General features: G+C 54.1%; 5 protein-coding genes across 5 annotated transcripts; 4 read left to right on the top strand and 1 right to left on the bottom strand.

Annotated features, from left to right (window-relative positions):
* Positions 1–319: 319 nt before the first annotated feature.
* Positions 320–4,267, top strand: CONPUDRAFT_110994 (RNA-binding domain-containing protein). Its single transcript, XM_007775275.1, has 6 exons — positions 320–2,007; positions 2,068–2,138; positions 2,190–2,845; positions 2,903–3,038; positions 3,096–3,274; positions 3,333–4,267. Exons 1-6 carry the CDS (start codon positions 917–919, stop codon positions 3,828–3,830), a joined length of 2,631 nt encoding a protein of 876 aa, XP_007773465.1. The 5' UTR covers positions 320–916; the 3' UTR covers positions 3,831–4,267.
* An 853-nt stretch (positions 4,268–5,120) lies between these two features.
* Positions 5,121–6,483, bottom strand: CONPUDRAFT_64774 (stomatin family protein; the record flags this gene model as incomplete). The annotated part of the gene is made up of 6 exons (XM_007775169.1): positions 5,121–5,721; positions 5,779–5,947; positions 6,004–6,115; positions 6,169–6,201; positions 6,252–6,346; positions 6,387–6,483. The coding sequence occupies 6 exons, from the start codon at positions 6,481–6,483 to the stop codon at positions 5,121–5,123; spliced, it is 1,107 nt and encodes a 368-aa protein (XP_007773359.1).
* Positions 6,484–7,464: 981 nt separating this feature from the next.
* Positions 7,465–9,270, top strand: CONPUDRAFT_110986 (DUF55-domain-containing protein). The gene is made up of 9 exons (XM_007775274.1): positions 7,465–7,521; positions 7,582–7,683; positions 7,792–7,825; positions 7,909–7,928; positions 7,990–8,014; positions 8,089–8,104; positions 8,198–8,219; positions 8,281–8,449; positions 8,572–9,270. The coding sequence occupies exons 1-9, from the start codon at positions 7,474–7,476 to the stop codon at positions 8,934–8,936; spliced, it is 801 nt and encodes a 266-aa protein (XP_007773464.1). The 5' UTR covers positions 7,465–7,473; the 3' UTR covers positions 8,937–9,270.
* Positions 9,271–9,515: 245 nt separating this feature from the next.
* CONPUDRAFT_84866 (acyltransferase-domain-containing protein) lies at positions 9,516–11,102 on the top strand. The gene is made up of 3 exons (XM_007775273.1): positions 9,516–10,046; positions 10,210–10,559; positions 10,667–11,102. Exons 1-3 carry the CDS (start codon positions 9,691–9,693, stop codon positions 11,023–11,025), a joined length of 1,065 nt encoding a protein of 354 aa, XP_007773463.1. The 5' UTR covers positions 9,516–9,690; the 3' UTR covers positions 11,026–11,102.
* A 667-nt stretch (positions 11,103–11,769) lies between these two features.
* On the top strand, positions 11,770–13,548 carry CONPUDRAFT_84865 (PLC-like phosphodiesterase). The gene is made up of 10 exons (XM_007775272.1): positions 11,770–11,905; positions 11,960–11,979; positions 12,042–12,120; positions 12,172–12,219; positions 12,281–12,307; positions 12,360–12,475; positions 12,554–12,852; positions 12,907–12,982; positions 13,044–13,119; positions 13,176–13,548. The coding sequence occupies exons 1-10, from the start codon at positions 11,881–11,883 to the stop codon at positions 13,346–13,348; spliced, it is 939 nt and encodes a 312-aa protein (XP_007773462.1). The 5' UTR covers positions 11,770–11,880; the 3' UTR covers positions 13,349–13,548.
* Positions 13,549–13,631: the final 83 nt, after the last annotated feature.

Below are 13,631 nucleotides of genomic sequence, written 5' to 3'. Positions count from 1 at the left end.
GATAGGGAGAAAGGTAAGATGCAATATTTGGTGAAGTGCTGATGTGGTTGGCAAGTATGTAATGGCCCGAGTAATTACAGTCGAAGGAAGGGACACGAGGAAGATGGAATGCCTCGAGGCTTAACGAATCACGTCATGCATCGCCACTCGGGGGAACGGGCCAAACGTGGACCTACAAGGGGTAGATACCTATAGAAGGGCAGAGATCTGCATCCGGAGAGGTTGGCATAGACGCCCGCAAGCTTCCATTGTTCGACCAATCTAGGACGCCCTTGCGAGACATTTCTTCTCCTTCTTGTCCATTGTACGCTCGAGTAGGGGAAGTGATATGCGAAGCACCGCCTACGAGCTACCCAGCTGCTGATCGCATTTGATACGATGGAATGATGTAGGTGTCAGCCCAGTGTCAGCCAGCTCAAACTTCAGTCCGGACCATATGCATGGACAAAAACTGCTGACACGATCGACGTTGCAAAGTCAAGCCCAACGCCTATTAGCGCGTTTGATTTCTGGTCGTTCCTAACTCCGACTCCGCACCGCGCTGTTCTCCGATTCTGCATCTCATTCTCTTGACTTGACCTCGTCGACATCCAGGGTCGACCCACTGGGCACCATCACTTCGTATCTTACAGGCGTCTAACTCTGTCTATTGGCATCTTTCGCATTTCACTTTTCGCATCGCTGTCGTCAAGCAGTATTCTTCACTTTGCTCTCATTATCTGTCGTTCCACCACCAGCTGTTCGCTTGTTTTTTCTGCGCCATCTTCGCTGTCATATTCTATCCACTTATCATACAGCACCTAAACCCACCTGGCCCTGCTCACCAGGATATCACAAAGCAACATCGTCTGCTGTGTCCCATCTTTTGGATTAACGAGTTCGTACTTGAACGCGCAAGCCTCTCAGTAGCACCCGAATGTCTCGCCTCGATTCTCATGACTATAGCTACACTTCCTCCCAATCCATGGGCTATACCCGCGTCGCTCTCGACCGCGAAGGCACGGGTTTAGTCTATGGAAGCCCATTCTCATCAGTTCCAGGCAATCAGATGCACGCCGATCGCAGGATACCAGTTTCAAGCGGAGCATTCCAACCTCGCATGCATTCTGTGAGCCCCGCTTCCTCTACTCCAAGGTCGATGAGCAATGGTATGCATGTCAAGGAATACAAGACTGGAATGCTAGACGGTTCCTCTGTGCCAAACAGACACACACCCAACCTCTCTTCAACCCAGCTTCAGCATCTTCTTCCCAACCATCATCGTCCCTCTCCTTCCCTCCCTCCCTCCGCTGGTCCCACCCACGGTCACGTCGTGACGCACTCTAGTCCATCTTTCTACGGCGCTAACGCTACCGACCCCGAACGCGATACATACCTCTACCGGCAGGGAATACACTCGTCCACTAGCAATCACTCTCCCAACAACAACAACAACAACAACCACATTAACCTACTCCGCTCTACGCTTTGGTGGGGTGATCTAGAGCCTTGGATGGACGAAGAATACGCAAAGCAAGTCTGCACCCTCATGAACTGGGACCCGGTCAACATCAAGGTACCCGCTGGCTCGGACGCCAACGGCCAGCACGCCAACAACCCCGGCTATTGCTTCCTGACGTTTTCATCTCCATCGGTTGCGGCCTCGGTGTTAAACCAAGTCAACAGTGATGGTGCCCCACAGTCTCCCACTATGCCTAACTCGACGAAGCCTTTCACCATGAACTGGGCCACGACCATGCCTGGCGCATGTGTCCCCTCTCTACACTCAGCAGCAGGAGTCCCACTCATTGCGCAGCCCCAACAGTATCAAAAAGAGTACAGCATCTTTGTCGGTGATCTTGCGCCAGAAACGTCCAACTCTGATCTGGTGGCTGTTTTCCGCAATCCTGTCCTCGGTCTGCGCAACGACCGAGAGCCGAAGTTCATCAGGCCCTTCCTCAGTTGCAAAAGTGCGAAGATCATGCTCGATCCTGTAACCGGTGTGTCTAGGGGATACGGATTTGTCCGGTGCGTCCTCTATCCATCGGAGTCAATATATATGGCGATGAACTAATTCGCCATTCGTAGATTCACTGATGAGACGGACCAGCAGCGTGCTCTGGTTGAAATGCATGGGCTGTATTGTCTCTCGCGCCCTAGTGAGTATATTCTCTCCTCGAAAATTTCACTCCATAATCATATGTTGTCAGTGCGAATTTCACCTGCAACTGCCAAGTACAAGCCACCACAGGTACAGATGAATCTTCCGCAGATCCAGCTCCCGTCGTCGAGTTCTATGGACCAGTCTTCAAATTCTGTCACCGTTGCCATCCCAGTTGGCGGTAACGGTCAGGCGCACGATATCTCCGCTCCTATACCAGTATCCGCGCCAAACACGTCCCCTGGATCCAATGGCAGTTTCGGTAACTCCGGATCTGCGTCAGAGATACATGCATCTGGGTCTGTTCCTTCGCTCGGGTCAGGGTCCAGCAACAGCGTTTCGTCTACCATGACTGCTGTGTCCGAAGACATGATGAACCTCTCTCCTGAAAAGCTTGTCCAGCTCGCCCACCAGTACGCCAACTCTGGTGCAGGAGAGAAGGGTCCGAATGGAATGGTCAGCTCGATCACCGCTCCCCTGGCTCACGATGCTCAAGAGGGCTCTCCTCGTTACATGATCTCGGAGGAGTCATGGAAGCACCACGCGCAGGCTCGCGCTATCCTCAGTAACTTGATCGGGCCCAATGGCGAGCAACTCACCTCGACGGACCCGTACAACACAACAGTGTTTGTCGGTGGTCTCTCGCCTCTCATTTCGGAGGAGACTCTTAGAACGTTCTTTGCACCATTTGGTGACATTCACTACGTGAGTTCTCCGCTGGCCAGCGCGCATCCTTGATGTCTGATTCAGCTGTGAAAACAGGTCAAGGTTCCCATCGGCAAGCACTGCGGGTTTGTGCAGTTCGTCAGGAAGGCCGATGCGGAGCGTGCCATCGAGAAAATGCAAGGATTCCCTATCGGCGGCAGCCGAATCCGGCTGAGCTGGGGCCGGAGTCAATGTACGTGTTCGATCCATGAATATTTGACATTATCCCTCACCAAGTCATCTTGTGTAGACAAAGCTGCGCAGGCAGCAGCTCAGGCTGCCCAAGCCGCTGCTCTCCAGGCACAGTTTCAGGCACAAATGGCCTCTGCGCCGGTCAATCAGATGTCTTCTGAGCAGGTTGCGCAGATGCTGCACAAACTTGGCATTACTGAAGCTAACGGCCATGAGAATGCTGCCACGAATCCGAGCGTAAGTCATCTGAGTTGACGCTTTTTGGCATTTCTTACAAATATTTTGACTTTCATAGAACTTCCACGAGAACCCCAAATTGTCCTTTGACATGTACTCTAAAACATTAGAAAGTCGCGGTCCTTCGGACCACATGGCGCACCGCCCGCAGTCTTCCTCGACGTTTTCACCATTTTCCCCTGACCCGAACCAGTACTTCCCAGAAGTTCGGGGCACGGATGGCTACCAGGCGAGGCTCTTTGGATCGTCGTTCGACGAGTCTCACATAGAAGCCAGGCGTCCCGCGCCTCTTTCAAGAAACCACAGTGCTCAGCGTTTCGGCTCTTTCCTAGACAGCAACTCTGCGCCCTTTGAACCGAGCCGCTCGTCCTCGCGCCAGGAGCCGATTTCGCGCCCCAATTCCGGCCCGAGTTTTTCACAGGGCCGGGCCAGCAGATATGGTGGTTCGCAAGGGGATCACGAACATATTCATGACATGAACGGCACGCTCGCCAGCCTAGAACTAGACCACGCATGGAAGTCGTCCGCGTTCAACAACATGGAGTCTCATGCCTAGACATCGATCGCTATTCTGAAATATTACGCAACATTCGCCCATCCGCTGACACTCGCACGGCCTTTCCATCTCGTTTTGCATCTCTATCCTCAATCCTATTTACCTGCCCCGCACACTTTGCGAGGCATCCCCAACCACCTATGAAACCACCGGACTATCATCGGCCCTATATTCATTATCCGAATTTCGTTTCCTAATTTTACTCGTATTTCACAACCTATACTCTGTTACCCCATGTCGCTTTCAGCATGTGTGTTCGCTTAGCTAGTTTTGTCCAATCTCTCGTACTTCGTCGTTTGTTTTGTCAGGTTCCCCATCGCCTGTGTGGCTATACTATATATACTCCCTGTTCTTCACTCTATCCAATTCAAGTCTTTGTGTGTCCTCATTACTTTGTGAAGCTTTAGCTAACTAAATGTTTTTCTGCCCTGCACGACCTCGCTGAAAATGTGATTCATTTTCAAACGTATCTGCCATGACACAGCAGCTCTCCCCTCCATCTAGCCAGGGCGATACGTTAATTTATTTCCTAGCATATCACCGTATGCATCCTCGTATTGATTTCCTTTTGTTTAGTTGTGTCGGGTTCGCGAAAATTGTCGTCTTGTCCGTGTGTCCTGTTTCTGATTTGTCGATAAGGTTCACTGTGTAATTTGTCTGATCGGTTTGTTCTGGTGGAATGCATGCCAAGGGGTGTATCGATTATTGGGATGTATCGCGATGAGATTTGGCATGCATGTGGCCCAGTCATCCGCAAATCTTCGGTCTGATGGGGCCGGTAATTTGGTGTGAATTCTGTATGGGTCCTGATGGGTCCCTTGCCTGTCCCTCGATGCGCTGGTGCTACGTCGACGCGTCTAGGACGACCTGGTTGCGGTAAGCAAATTTTACACATACTTACTGGTGTTAGAGCAATGAAGCTAAAGATCTGTCTCATAACAGATAACGTGAATCACTTGATAAGTCCTTATAAACATGGCAGGCGTAACTCGTAAAGGTAGCGCTAGGTAAGACAGTAAATGTAATGCACTAAGATAAGAAGCGGCTCCAAAAAGGCTGAAGCAACATACTAGTATAGTCGTACATGTACACGCGGGGCCAGGGATAAATAAATCATAAGATTGGTGATCACAAGGTGGAATAGGCGTAACGCGTAAAATAAAGCGCTTCCAAAAAGGCATGTCAAGCAAAGCTTCGGGAAGACGAAGGGTGGAAAGATGAAAAGAAGGGTGAGTGCAAGTGAAGCAGGTCGAGGGTATGACTTCACTGATACACGCTGCCCGCACAAAATTAAATATTGGAGGCACTGTTGAGGAGCGCCGCACGGCCGATCGTGCCCGCGCCCTCTCCGCTCTCGTCGCGGATGGCAGATCCAGACGCCCCTCCACTCTGGTTGTTGTTGAACGAGCCCATGACGTCTTGCTGCAGCTGCATGGGCACGAACACGACCTTGCTCGACGCGCTCTTGGCCATCTGCTGGAGCGCCTCGAGCTGGCGGATCTGCATCGCCGCCGGCGAGGCGAGAATGTCTGCGGCCTGGCGCATGAGCCTGGCCGCGTCGACCTCTGCGCGGGCGGCGATGACCTTGGACTCTCCGATGCGCTTCTGCTGCGCGGCAGAGGAGAGCGAGGTGGCGATCTCGGCGGAGAAGATGATGTCCTTGATGAGGATGCCCTCGATGGAGACGCCCCACCTCTCTGCGACGTCGCCGACGATCTCGGCGATCTCGTATGCCATGGCCTCGCGCTCGGTCACGACGGACTGGACTGCGCGGGCACCGACGACGTGCCGGAGCGTCGTCTGGGCACGCTCGATGAGCGCCTGGCGGAGATCGGTGATACCAAAGGCAGCACGGTAAGGGCTCGTAATTTGGAAGTATATCACAGAGTCGCTATAATGTAATTTGTTAGCTGGTCGAGTAAAGGTTATGCTTTGGATAAAGACGTACATCTCCACGTTAACATTGTCACGGGTGATGACCGTCTGTCTGCCAATGGGGCTGATCTGGACCTTGACGTCGACAGTGCGCAGACGCTCAGTGCACACGTTGACCTGGACGAGACCAGGGTCAACGGACTTGTAGAACTGACCGAAGCGTGTCACGAGACCAACGGAACCTGTGTGACGTCAATGAGCGTCGATACTGAAGACACAACGATGGGACGATGCTGACCTTGCTGGACGTTCTGGAAGGGGTTCGGGAACGGGCAGCAGGGAATAGCACCACAAGCGCCGACTACAGTGCCCAGAGCGTGCATCATGGAGCCGTACAAGCCGTGCTCGACCTGCAGCAGCAAGTTTAGTCGTTATATTACAAAATAAACCAAAATGGGCTGACTTCGCCTGTTCCAAGGTCTTGAGCATACGAGGGCTAGCGTGGAGGATTAAAGGTGTATTCCGAAAATATTGACGAAAGCATACCTGCATCTCACTACGCTTCAACGGATGAACCTTGATCATGTGTCCCTTGCCATTGGTGGAGGTCGGAGGGTAGGCATGAGTCTGGTCATCGGTCACTGAAATCACGACATAAGGTCAAGTGTCTTATAATGAAACGAGATAACTGACCGTTGGGAGCAGCGTGATCGACAACGTTGCCGCGAGATGAACCCTCGGAAGCCTGGGGGGAAGGGGCTCTGTCTTTGCGATCCATTGGCTGGAGAGAATAGCTCATGTATGAGTGGCTGATGGGCGACTTGCACTGGAGACCCCGGTGGCTGAGAGACTCGACAACGAGCGTGGACGTACTTATATGCGTTTGAGGCAAACTTTGACTGGCGTGCAGGTGATGCAGAGATGGATACGGGGTCGCCAAAGCAGTGCGCAGTCTCACAGGAAAGGAACGGGTGAGAACAGACCACACAGGAAGATGGACGAGTGCACCGCGCAACCTATAAGACCCCACGCCCTCTGAATTCCCCCTAACTCTCTTCCACATGAAGGCACGCCGGCCAATTCGGTGTCATCGGCTCGTCGGGATTGCCTTTTTGGGGAACGAGACTAAGTCCTCTAATTATAGACGTCTATTTTCTGTACCCCGCCCTTGTGATGCTCCGGGCCTCCGACGGCAGGTCTCCCCCTGCAACTTCGATAAACGTCTGAAATCCGTTCGATAACTTCAGCGTATGAAACTTTACGGAAAGAGCTTGCTAGCCGTCTTCAGCCACATTTGAGGCTGTACGCCTAGCACCACGGAGAAGTCGTCAATCAGATTTGTTCGGCATGAGCCACCCGCATTTTTATCAGAAATTCCGCACCGAACAACATAAGACTGTTCTACGGCTTGGCCGCCTTCATCCGAGACATTCTGCACAGCATGTTCCTCCATCATGAATGTATGCGCCATGAACGTTATGGCTGCGCTTTGCCTTCCGATTCATTCCGCTCGCCTCCGTGCCTGGGAATCCCCCGCGAATGACGCAAAGTAGAGTTCAGTTGACACTTGTTGCACCTGTTATGTTTTGGTAGCACGCGCTACCCCGCACTGGAAGCCAATCCCTCGAAACGCCGAAAGGGCAGAACGCCTCATACTGACCATTGTAGGACTCCAACGCTCAGCGCTCAGGCTGAAAGCACTGCACCAATCATTGCAACGTCGCGTATCAGTTGTTACAGAATGGCTACAACCCTGAAGCACTGGCTCATGAAAGCAGAGCCCGACTCGCGTATCGTCAAGGGTAAAGACGTCAAAGTTCGTGTTGTCCATACCGCTTCCTAGTGGACGCGTGGTTAACGCGTCATACTGTGATAGTTCGGTGTAGATGACTTCGAAGAAGTGAAAACGACACCCTGGGAAGGCGTGCGCAACTTCGAGGCGCGCAACCTAATGCAGAGCATGTCGGTCGGCGACAAGGTGCGTCTGCGCAGCGCGTTTCTCCGGACGCGTCTTTTTCGCCGTTGACGCTCGACGCTCCTGTACCGCCTGCCTCACCGTCGGGCGGATTCGGCCTTCGTCAATAAGGTGCTGTTCTACCACTCCAATTGCAAGAGTCCAGGTCAGCCGCTCTTGCTAGCCCTCATGCTCGCAATGCGCACTTAATGACGCCTGGCTGTCAATGGTGCACATGTATATTTACAGGAATTGCTGGCTTTGCCGAAGTGCGTTCTCCGTTATCTTCCGGTGGGTTCCTCAAACTGACGAGCTGCGCTGATACACCAGATAGCGAAGGAGGCATACCCAGATTGTGCGTAGCTTTGCTAATTAGACATCGGCGAGTACCTGATGCTCAGATGCCGATGTACCCGGTCCGTGGTTAAGATACCGCTTGGGACAGGTAGGTCTTGTGCTCCTGGAGCACGTTCATCTCGAAGCCAATGAAAGCCAACTGCATTTCGCATCCGGCGCGCTATCGTCTACCATGAATTAGCTCGCACCCGTATTTTGACCCCGTGCGTATGTTGGCCCGCAGTGCTCGGCGAATCTCACTAATGTATTTTTATCGTTGATCAGAAAACGAAACAAGACGCGCCGAAATGGCACATGGTAGACGTTGCCTTCAAGTCTCGCGCTGCACACTTCGTACCCCTCGCGCTCCTTCGGCGCATCGCGGACTCGACGTCGCCCTCATTGCCTGCAGGCATTGAGTACCTCAGCCACGATAATGTACAGGCTATCAAAGGTGAGCCTTCCTGCGCCACTTGCATTTGCTGTGCCTCATCATGATTCTTGAATGACGGATGTGGTGGTGGTGGCGACTGCACGGCTGATGCTGATTGTGTATGCTCCGAACCGCACGTACAGGTATGGCGCTCGTAACGCGTGGACGGCTGAGCGTACAGCCAGTCGAGGAGGGCGCTTGGGCCGCGATCGAGCTCCTTGCAGACCGGGGTGGCTGGAGCGAGGATGAGATTGGAGTGAAGAAAGGTGCCGCGGCGAAGAAGGCTACGACGAAAGCTGCCGCACCAAAACGCGGCAAGAAGACTGCCTCCAAGAAGAGCGAGAAGGCCGATGAGGAGAGAGCGGACGAAGGCGAAGCGTCCGACCCTGTCGAACAGGAAGACAAGGAAGTAAAGCCAAAGGCAAATGGATCGCGCAAGCGGAAAGCGGATGAAGGCGAGCCTCAAGAGACGCGAGTGACGCGGCAATCTACCCGGAGAAAGGCTTGAAGGACTTGTTGATGTGTTACAGTCAAGAACAATCGGCGACACGCTTGCTTGTGGACATGCACATTATATTGTCGTCCGTACGGATCTGTCGCGTCAACAGACGAGCTGGAGTTTCAGATCAGAGTAACAGTAAAGTAGCTTGTCTGAGAGATGGGCAAACAGGGATTCCATCGCTCGGGACAATCTTTTGAGCTTTGAGTTTGCTATTGAGAAACAAGAGTGCTTTGAGAGATGTCCTAGGGTGCGACACGAGAGTCAAGACCAACAGCACTCTTCATTCCGGCGCAAATGGAGTCACGGGCGGAGCCCGGTGGACGGCAGGGATGCGAGTGACGACGAACCGCGAACGAATTCCAGACGCGGGTGGTATTCACGATCCTATTTACCACCACCTGCCTCCCGGACCAGCCCCACACCACATAACTATAATCGTCTCTGTTACATGGGCCTCGCGTTCGTCAGCACCGTGCAGCGATATGTGCAAGTCATAACCCAGAAAGGTATGTTTCATGTGTAAAGTCACGGCCCCAAATTGCAACCCCGAACCCCCATTTTCCCACCTCTCTGCTCCATTGCCGCCAGCGGGCAGACGCAAGCGTCAGTGTTGGGCAGCACACAGGTGCGCTGCCACCCGTCGCACATCTCTCATCATATACCTCCCCGTGTATTCCCAAGTATCATTCCTAAAAAGCCTGCCTTGATACCACAATACCACACACCCCCAATCCCGTATATCCCGAGCTTCCTCGCGGCCATGTCTTTCCTCTTTGCATGCCTCATAAAGCCGCTTGCTTACCTCTCCCTCCCCATCCTCCTCGCGCGCTACATCCACGACGCCTCACCCGCAGGCCGCTACTATGTCCGCGTCGGCATCTACCTCGGCTGCCTCTCGCTCGTCTCCACCGCGGGCGTGTTCATCGCCGCGGGCATGTCGCTCATCGGCCGCCGGGACGATGTGAACTTTGTCGTCGCGCGGTGCTTCTATGCGCTCGCGAGCAGGGCGCTTGATATCCACGTCGAGATTGAGGGCGAGGAGCATCTGCAGGAGGCGCGTCCTGCGCTTATGGTGTCGAATCACCAGAGTATGCTGGATGTTTTGTTCCTTGCGAGGTATGTAGTTCTCAATACGTGGTGTTTATATGCTTTAGCTCATTGTAACGCGATATTTTCTCTTGCATCCGGACGAATCAATCCTACATGTGCCTGCCAAACCGCTTTACACTCGCTGAAAACCCCTGATGGTCCCCCGATATCGCATTGATCAATCGCGCAGGTCGTTCCCCCGACAAGCCTCCATCATGGCCAAGAAAGAGCTGCAATGGTCCCCGCTCGGCCCGTGGATGTACATGTCCGGAGCGGTGTTCATCGACCGCGGCAACCACGCGCGAGCCCAGCGCTCTCTGGAGGCAGCCGGCGAGGAGATCAAGCGGCGCGGTGTCTTCCTGCACATATTCCCCGAAGGCACCCGGCACATGCAAGAGGCGCCGGGTCTGCTCCCGTTCAAGAAGGGCGCGTTCAATCTCGCGGTGCAGGCGCAGATCCCCGTTGTCCCTGTCGTGTTTGAGAACTATTGGCGCGGATACCGCAGCGGCGTCCTCGGGACGGGTACCTTCAAAGTCCGCGGTGAGTTGTGGATCGTCCACCCGGCTGCTTACATTCCGTTGTACTCGCCCGTCTGCTCCCGCTGAGTCGAGTTGTGAACGTGATGGCTGATGTGGCTCTTTTGACAGTTCTCCCACCCATTCCTACGGCCGGTCTTTCCAAGGATGATGTGGCGGACCTTACGACGCGTGTGCGGGACACCATGCTGGAGGCGCTTCGCGATATCTCGGTTCCAGTGCCTGCAGAAGTCAAAGCTGATGAACCATTAGCGAAGACTGGTCTGCCGGCTAAGGAGGAAGTGCCGTCCGAGGCCAGCAAGTCAGCCGAGCAGGTGGTCCCAGTTCCGTCCGCTGAGCCTAGCGAGGGAAGCAGCAGTGAGGCCGCGTCGCCTGACTTGCATCGCTCGAGGACACTGAAGGAAGGGAGCGAGTACGGGGCAGAGACGGACGACGAGGGGAACGTGCTGATCGGTCGGACCGGTGCTTGAGGGTGTGTGGGGTTTGTGCTGAGAAGGACGGATCTTGCTGAGGCGGGCGACGAGGAACAGGTGCCTGTAATACATAATTTGGATTCGAGAACAGCGGGGAGAAGGGACCCGTGATATATTTCTGCTCTCTTACCCCGCACTAGTGTGGCCTGAATTTCTGGTCGTGTGAGCAGTAAATAGACTAAATGGTGGCGTGCATTGCCATCAGTGATTGGCCCTTGGAAGTTTACTCTGTTTTCTTGTTTGATGCGGAGGGGTCGCGCTCCCGTTCTCAAGATAACACAGTTGAGGTCGCTCGCATTTGGACCAAGGGTTGGAAATATGGAAACAGCTGATACGATATGTTCACTCGAGAAGACGAGCGTGCGTCGGTAGATGTATGCTGACAACCAACTGTAAGGGACAGGGGAGCAACGTGGCTTGGGCGGTAAATGAGCGTGCGCACGTTGTAGCCGAGGGCGGTAAAAGCATTCCGACCTCCGATGCCTTTCTTGAGCGAAAATTGGGTGAGGATGATGAGACGGTGGCCACTCGCGGTCGCTGGCCTGCCGCGTTTCTCGACCACGGGTGGTCCTTTTGCTCCGCTTGCATCTCCAAAACAAGCTGGCCAAGTCCGCGAAATTAGCCGGCTGTCCACATCGAGTACCCACTTCCCCGAATCTGTACGTTTCCCGCTGACATTGGGGCTGAAAATCGCCATCTCTCAATTCGCCACACCTCCTCACTTACTGTATCATTTCTCAGCCGCGGCTCGGCTGCGTATATAAACCCGCCCACGTCTCACCACTCCGTCTTTTTCATCGACTGCCACCTTCTGGGCATCCACGTTTACCCCACAGCCTCTATCCATCAGCCATGGTTCTCTCAAGACATCTCCCAGGTACGTCATCCGCCCGCCCATGGTCGTGTCTCCCTAACGACAACACCGTTGCAGAGTGCTGGGGCCACCGCGGTGTGAGTCATTGAACCGCGCCCTTGTTCGCCACCGGCGGTTCGTGACCGTGACATTTCTCCAGGCTTCAGCTGCATTCCCCGAGAACACGCTCGCCAGCTTCGAGGCCGCCATTCGGGACGGTGCCGAAGGCATAGAGAGCGGTATTTGATAGCCCAGAACAATGTCTCGCGTCCCCGTAACCTTAGTCGCAGACGTGCATGTCTCCTTGGACGGCGTCGTCGTCATGTTCCATGACCCCGGTTGGTATTCTTTCTTTCCTCGCTGCATTTCTGTGACTGACAGCCATTCGTATTATAACAGCCTTGGATAGAACCACCAATGGTACTGGTACGTGTCCGATATTGTCGTCATGCTTCGCACACTAATAGATGCCCTGCAGGTTTAATTAGGGAACGCGACTGGTACGGTCCGGACGGAATGGAACGCCTCCTCACCGTTAAGGAACCCCAGCAAGCAATTCCGACATTTGCCGAGACCGTCGAGCTTCTCATGAAGGTCCGTTATTCTCGCCCCGCCACCCATACGCTCACCATATATGTTTTTGTCCTCCGCCTTTGTATTTCTGATATCTAGCCTGAGAACCAAAACGTCTCGTTCAACGTAGACGTCAAGGTCCAGAACGACCCGGACCGGCTCTTCCAGCTCATGCACGAGATCATCGCCGCCCAGCCCGACTGGGAGACGCGGCTCGCGCCCCGCATCCTGCTCGGCCTCTGGCATCCGTGCTTCGTACCCCACGCGAAGGCGCGCCTTCCGTATTGCCGCCGTTCGCATATTGGTGCGAGTACCGACGCGGCACGGAAGTATTTCTGGGACCACGTCGAGGTGTTCTCGATGTCGTTTGCGAGTCTGACGACGAGCGATGGTCAAAAGTGGGATGCAACCGAAATCGGAAATAATGCGTATTGTGCTAATGCGCAAGACAGGTTCCGGGCAGAGTGCAAGGCGGCCGGTAAGAAGATCATGGTGTGGACGGTGAACGAGCCCGAGCACATGATGGAGGTGGGTTTGCGGATCCGGACTGCTTCTCTTGCCCAGCATGGTATTGATCGACATGATTTAGGTCGTACGATGGGGCGCAGACGTCGTCCTGACGGATCATACCAAGCGATGGCTCGAGCTGCGGAGCTCTCTCCAAGGTGAGACCTGCCATATCGGTTTAGCTTCGGTGTTGGTGCTGACGCGCGGCTGTCAGTTGACTACGACAACACTCTGGCCAAGTACAGCCGTATGTTCCTGTGGACGACGTGGAAATTCTGGTACCCGTCAATCGAGGCGAAGGACCGGACGAACCGGCTGGAGCTCGAGGCCTTCAAGGGTCCTTTCGAGAACTTCCTGCAGCTGCCGGTCGAGGTGGCGGCTACCTAATAGACCTGGATACCAGACAGGATTAGAGCATGGGATGAAGACCATGAAAGAAGAAGCTAAAGTAATAGGATATAGATTCCCCAGCACGCGCCTACGCGCGATATTCCCCCCTCGTCGTATATATGGATACAGATATCGATATGGATAACCAAAGTAATAGACTGTACAGGCCACATTGCTATGGCTGACATCGATGATTGGCTCCGATGCTTGGTGTGATCAGTGAGTCAGAGCGTGGCGGGTGCGATAAAGCCAGGGGCGAGCCATATGTAAACATGTCTTA

The sequence above is a fragment of the Coniophora puteana genome (assembly GCF_000271625.1).
Source record: "Coniophora puteana RWD-64-598 SS2 unplaced genomic scaffold CONPUscaffold_14, whole genome shotgun sequence".
Taxonomy (NCBI): Eukaryota; Fungi; Basidiomycota; class Agaricomycetes; order Boletales; family Coniophoraceae; genus Coniophora; species Coniophora puteana.
The sequence above is the reverse complement of the archived record's forward strand: the minus strand, read 5'-3'. Positions and strand labels throughout refer to the sequence as shown.